The sequence below is a fragment of the Impatiens glandulifera genome, chromosome 5 (assembly GCF_907164915.1).
Source record: "Impatiens glandulifera chromosome 5, dImpGla2.1, whole genome shotgun sequence".
Lineage (NCBI taxonomy): Eukaryota > Viridiplantae > Streptophyta > Magnoliopsida > Ericales > Balsaminaceae > Impatiens > Impatiens glandulifera.
The window spans coordinates 35,533,724-35,540,526 of NC_061866.1; the positions used below are offsets into that span (position 1 = coordinate 35,533,724).

The 6,803-nt window shown below is 24.8% G+C and overlaps 1 protein-coding gene across 1 annotated transcript; it reads left to right on the forward strand.

The window, feature by feature from the left end:
• The first annotated feature begins 1,826 nt into the window (after positions 1-1,826).
• On the forward strand, positions 1,827-2,746 carry LOC124940345 (glutathione S-transferase U17-like). The gene is made up of 2 exons (XM_047480858.1): positions 1,827-2,220; positions 2,293-2,746. The coding sequence occupies exons 1-2, from the start codon at positions 1,900-1,902 to the stop codon at positions 2,665-2,667; spliced, it is 696 nt and encodes a 231-aa protein (XP_047336814.1). The 5' UTR covers positions 1,827-1,899; the 3' UTR covers positions 2,668-2,746.
• The last annotated feature ends 4,057 nt before the right edge of the window (positions 2,747-6,803 follow it).

The following is a 6,803-nucleotide window of genomic DNA, read 5'->3' on the forward strand; positions in this document are numbered from 1 at the left end:
ACAAATAATAATTAATCAGTCACAACATCGAACTCAGTCCATATAAAATATTAAAGAAGTCAATGTGGTTAAAATCTAGAGTTCACTTTTAAAATCTTAAGATTTTATTAAAATTTTACAATTTCAAATAAGTTTAACGATTCTAATTTTAAATAAACTCTTAAATAGGTAAATTTTTACGACAATAAGTTTTTACGAGTTTACGAGTTTATAAATAATTTCGATTTTACGATTCTATAGGATTTTACGTTTAAAAATATATTTATATTTAAAAATTAAAAATTAAAAAATAAAATTATTATTTTTCATATAAATTAATTAAAATAATTAATTTTATAAGTATAATTTTTTATATTATTATTTATTTATTTATTATTATTTAATTAATTTAATTTTTAATTTTTTAATTTTTTAATTTTTTTAAGTATTAATTAAAAAATACTTAATTATATATATAAATAATAATAATATATAACTATTATTTTTTAATATTAAACTCTTACAATTTCAAGTAAACTCTAGATTTTAGGAGTTTGCGACTAGTTAACGATTTTACATAAACTCTCGATTTTGAGAGCGTTAGTTTTGCCTTAAAATTTTTAATACTTTGCTAGTTCTTATTCGTTTAATCTTTGTCTACTTATTTATTTAAAAATATTTTTTTAATCAGTATCACGAAAAACATAGAGATACCCAAATCTATTAATATTTTAAAATATATATATATATTGGGCAATAAAAAGTCAGAAAACCATATATGTCATCGCTGACGTTCTCCATCGTACTCCGGTCAATACCCCCAATTGACTAATTAAAGTTTTTTTAATATTGAATTATTGGGGATTTCTTTATCAAAAATCTAATATTTTTTTCTCATTTCAACCTCATGTATTCTATAATTCATTTTATTCATCCAAATATCAAAATACATTTTATTTAATATATATTATTTCTCATTTATTGAGAGAGTATAATGATGATTAAATTTTAAAAACTATTTTTTTTTTTTAAAATTAAGCCAAACAAAATGTTTATAGTAAACCAAAATAAAATAAACTAATAAATCCCAAAATCTTTGATTCAAAGCTTTTTTTTTATTCAAAGCCCAACATTTTATATCCTTTGACTTCATATATCTAATCATTTATTTTTATTCATCAAAATATTAATATTTTATCTTATCTTTCAATCTCATTTACTTATATCATAAAATAATCATTCAACTTTACAAAATCAATTTTTAAAAAAATAATTTTTTTTTATATAAAACCAAAATAAAAATCAACATTAAACAAACAACATTTCTCTTTTACGAATGTCATCTATAACCTAAAAAATTATTTTAACAACAAAATGGAGTAACATTCCCATCTAACATTAATTCATCTTAAATTCAAAACTATTTTTTAAATTAAAAAAAATATTATAGAATATTTAATTTTATACAAATTTTTAAACTTTTTTTATATTTTTATATATTTATCAATTTTTAAAATTAAACCCTAATTTTTTTTCTGATTTAAATTTAGATAATTATGATAAAATTAATTATAAATTTATAATATTTTAAATTTTATTAATAAAAAATATAGAATAAAAAAAATTAAACATGTAAATAAATTATATAAAAGATTAAATATATAAAATTAAAATATATTAATAGTTAAACATATATTAGAAGAAAAATATACATTTTAAAAAAAATGGATATTTGAACATCAACAAGCAAATTTTGGATCTTGGATCTTGGATTTTGGTTTAAGGTGGGTTGGTGTTGAAAAATCCATTTTGAAGGCTATATTAGGGATGGATTGGAGATGATCTCTCCATCCTCTCTCTCTCTTCCTCTCTATATTTTGTCTTTAAATTCTGATGAATTACTAGTCTTTGACCGCCGGAATGAATGGAAAAGGTTCAGTAAAGCTTTTAGGGTCATCCCCGAGCCCATTCGTGAACCGAGTTCAAATCTCCCTCAAACTCAAATCAATTGAGCATGAATTTCTACTAGAAACATTTGGCTCAAAGAGTGAACTTCTTCTAAAATCGAATCCTGTTCACAAGAAAATCCCGGTATTGATTCATGATGATAAACCCATCTCCGAATCACTTATCATAATACAATACATCGATGAACAATGGTCATCAGGTCATTCAATCTTCCCCGCCGATCCATACGACCGAGCCATCACCCGTTTCTGGGCTGCCTATGTTGACGACAAGGTAAATTACTTTTACACTCTTTTACATTCATTCGAGACATTTACCTAAGTTTTCAAATGACAAATATTGCAGTTGATCCCTTCTTTTAGAGACTTTCTCATGGCGTCAGAGAAAGAAAGACCGGCGATATTGGAGAAACTGAATGAAGGTTTAGGGTTCTTAGATGTAGCTTTTGTTAAATTCAGTAAAGGTAAGTTATTCTTTGGAGGAAACGATATTTCGTATTTGGATATTGCGTTTGGTAGTTTCTTGGGGTGTTTGAAGGCGATTGAGAAATTGAGAGAAGTGAGTTTGTTGGATGAATCTAAAACGCCTCATCTTGTGGTTTGGGCAGAGAGTTTCCTTTCTCATGAGGCTGTCAAGGGTTTCATATTAGACACAGACACACTTGTCGAGAAGATTTCACATGAGCTTAACATGATTAAATCCATGGTCGACAACAAATGAATATCAACATAAAAACTATATCTATGTTTTAATGGAATTTTGTTTTTGAAGAATGTGATAATTGGTTGTTTTTCTTATGCTTTTCTTCAACAGTCTCTTTTCTTTTCCAACTAAGTATATGGTTTGCAAACTTTTAGTTTTCTATGCACTTGTACAATGACTTGTAAGCTTCCATTTGTGCATATTTCATTTCGGCCGGGTTCAATAATATTGGTTATAAGACTGTTTTATTATTTATTTTTGGGTTTTTATCTAAGACCATCTCCCACTGATCCCCAAACCCATATCCAAATCTCTTTTTCCCCTTCCAACAGCTAGCAATACTAAATTTTTTTTCCTATTTTCTCTCTCCTGCAAACCTATATTTTGCATTTGTACATTAGTTAATCTCAAAACTTAATTTAGATACATTTTATAAATTAAACTTATTATATAATTTATTATTTTAATTTATTTATACAATTAATTTATATAATATAAATTAATTTATAAAATATTTTTTATATAACATAAATTTATAATAATATTTTAAAAAAATATAATAATGTTAAAAAAATTATAATAGTGTTAAAAAAGTTATAATAATATTAAAAAATTATAATAATGTTAAAAAAAATTATAATAATAAAAATATTTAATGATGTTTATTTTTTTTTAATAATGTTTGTTTTATTAGTATTTTGTACAATGTTTTTTTATAATGTTTATTTTGTGTATTATCGGATTTTATTTTGTATTTAAATATAATTATAAAAATTATAAATTATAAAATATAAAAATTACAATAATACACAAAAATACGAATAATTTTTATTTTGAAAATTTATCTCATTTTTATTTGTTCAAATAATTTTTATTTTTATATCAGGTGTATATTTTTCAGTATGTGTATTATAATTTTTGAATTTTTAATGAATTTTTATAATTATTTACAATCAAATTTAAAATAATGGGTTAATATTAACAAAATTATGGTATAATTTATAATAATATAAAATATATGAGGTGATATTAACTAGTTATAAAAGTTGATGTAATGAATAATATTATAAGAATATTTTTTTGGGTTTGAGAATGAGTTTTTTGGTTGTAGAAAAATTAATGTTTAATGTGACATTTACACTAAAATGAATTTAAAAATGGATTTTTCAGTTGAAGATTGTCTAAATCAAAGATTGTTTTTGATTAAAAATAAATTATTTGAGTTTTAATTTGTTAAATTAATATTATATTTTTTTATTTAAATTTTATAAAAATAAATAATAGTATTTTAATTAATGAAAGGAGTTATTTGAATGTTCAAATAATTGTGATGTGATTCAAAAAATTTATAAAAATAAAACAGATAAAATTCCAAAACAATCCAAAAAACACATCTCAAACGTGCTCTTGCTGACAAATTTCATGAATATATGAATATGAAAGGATGATACAAATAAAATTCTTGAGGAGGTTGAGAACATTTAGCAATTGGAAACATTTTGAGAGATTAGTTCTTCAATGATATTTTGTCTAAGATTATTATTAAACTATTCATCCCAATCACTTTAAAAAACTATTGAAATAAAAATTGACAATAATTTTATTTGCATTGTGTAAAAAAAGCATGATTAAGATCGATGAAATTTTTTAACTAATAAGATGATAGAAAAACAAATTGTATAAAAATGATTTTTTTTGCAAAATTTGTAGTTCTAACCAATTATATCTAAATTTTTTGTCAAATGAAATACTAAATTTATAGATCCAAACTTGATAAAAAAAAAGCTAAAACTTGTTTCTAGTGTTAATTATGATTCTTGCAAAAAAGAAAAAACGAATCGTAACCTTAGAAAAACCCTTTTTAGGTTTTCATTAAAAACTCTAGATTCGAGAATTTCAACATTGGTTTGCGAAAAGAGAATATTCTTTTATAATAAAATATTATTTTAAAAATATTTTTAAATAATTCCTGACAACTTTTATTTTGTATTTAATTTTAAATAATTTTGGGATTTGTGAAAATCAAATTACAATTTGATTTTTCTAGAAATTCGTTGTTTAAATTAATCAATTTAAAAGATTATTTATTTAAAACAGAATCGCCAATTAATTTTGAAAATCAATAAAAATAACATACGTTAACAAACATATTCACCAGAGTTTCTTTTAATTTGTAGTTTAGTGATACTCAGAAAGGGCATCGCGCTTCATCATTCGTACCTGTTTTAAAGAGGTCTTTACTTATAAATTTGACTTTTGAAAATTATTTGTATAACTGTAAAAACTAAAAATCTATACACTCAATTTATAAAAATAAAATAATTATTTTGATTTATTTTTAAATAAATAGAATAAAAATAAAATTATATTGTGAGGTACCTCAAAACATAATTAATTAATTAAGGGATAATTAAAGCCTAATTAATTAAAAAAATGGCCAAAACAAAAAATAAAATTATTTGGAATAAATGTTATACTCATCTTATCTTAAAATATTTTTTTTAAAAAAATTAAGGGATTAAAATAAATAATTTAGGATGAAATTAGGTACCAATTTCATCTCCAAAATTATTTATTTAACCCTAAAATATATTTTAAAAAATGATTTTTTTTTGTCATATTTATTTTAATATTTTGTGTAATTATAAAGATTAAAATTATATTTAAAGGTGGAAAGAAAAATCAATTTCAAAAAAAATCCTTAAGGTTTAAAATTAAATCGTAATCGGGTGAAGTCGAAATCCTAGAGCGTGCACATACGCGAAGCAGACGATTGGCTAACACCTATTAGCCAAGACGCTAATGGAACACCGAAAAGGCAACAAAATGCGAAGGAATGCTAATGGACCACTCCGCGCCCTCGTTCTTGCCCGAAACTATGCTGTTCCGGGCCGCCCCCATCTTCTTCATAGCGATCACCGAAGAGATAAGCATGAAGTCCCATATTTTATTTTTTAAAGATTGAACTTTCTCCACACTCAACCAAATCGGCTAATTCGAAAGTTGAAATGATCATCCTACTTCGGTGATCATTTTTCTACTTCAATAAGGATGATTCATCCCTATTCCGGCAAGTGGGATGAAGAACAACCAAAACGCCATTAATGGTTTTGGCTTATTCGATCCACTTGAAGTCTCCATCGACCTCGGACAGCTATAAATAACATCCATCAACATTTCTGAAGCCAATAGATAAGATCTCAAGCCTCAAATCAGAAAAATAGAAAATTCGTCGTTAAAGCTCAAAGTTTCTGATTTTTTGAAATTCTACATAAGACTCTTAAGCTTGGATACACACATCCCAAAAGCTTCCCTAAGGTCTAAGGAGTTCTCTTCAATCCTTGGTAAACTTCAATCCTTTAATTAATACTTTCAATTTATTAGAAAATACAAGTAATTAATTATCAGCATTAATTAACTATTTAAAAAGAGCTTAACTAAGTTAAATCTCATGCAGGTTAAAGAAAACCGGAAGTAAAGTTGATCGGTTTTATATCAATCGGTTGTAAAGTCGGTTTATATGAATCAAAATTATCTAAAAGATTGGCGTTTTATGTCAAAGCGTAACCGGTAGTATCTCTATATCAGTTTTATCTAATGCATAGCCGGTAGTATCTCAAACCGGTAATATCTCGAAATCAGTAGTATCTCAAGAACGACATTATAAATAAGAGGAACCGGTAGTATTTCTATATCGGTTTTATCTAATGCGTAGCCGGTAGTATCTCAAAACCGGTAATATCTCGAAATCGTTAGTATCTCAATATCAGCATTATAAAGAAGCGGAACCGGTAATATCTCAATCGGCTCTTTCCAAAGCGGAGCCGGTAGTATGTATCCCAGCATTGTTATAAGCATATCCGATAATTGCAGAAAGCAGATTTTATATCTCTAGACTATTTTGTTGCCATTTTAGTGCAAGTCTGATGAAGACTTCTTGGGAGCAGATGTCTGCCAGCCTAATTCAGACTGCCAAATCATTAGAAGACAAAATGTATGTTGCATACATCTCGGAAATCATTAAACCAATTAATGATTTTTTGGCTTATTATTATCAGAGTACAAACAAAATCAAAGGATATTTCATATGTTATACTATTCTGGACTTCAACCAATCAAAGAAAAGAATAGTGATTTCTTGAAGCAAACATAGC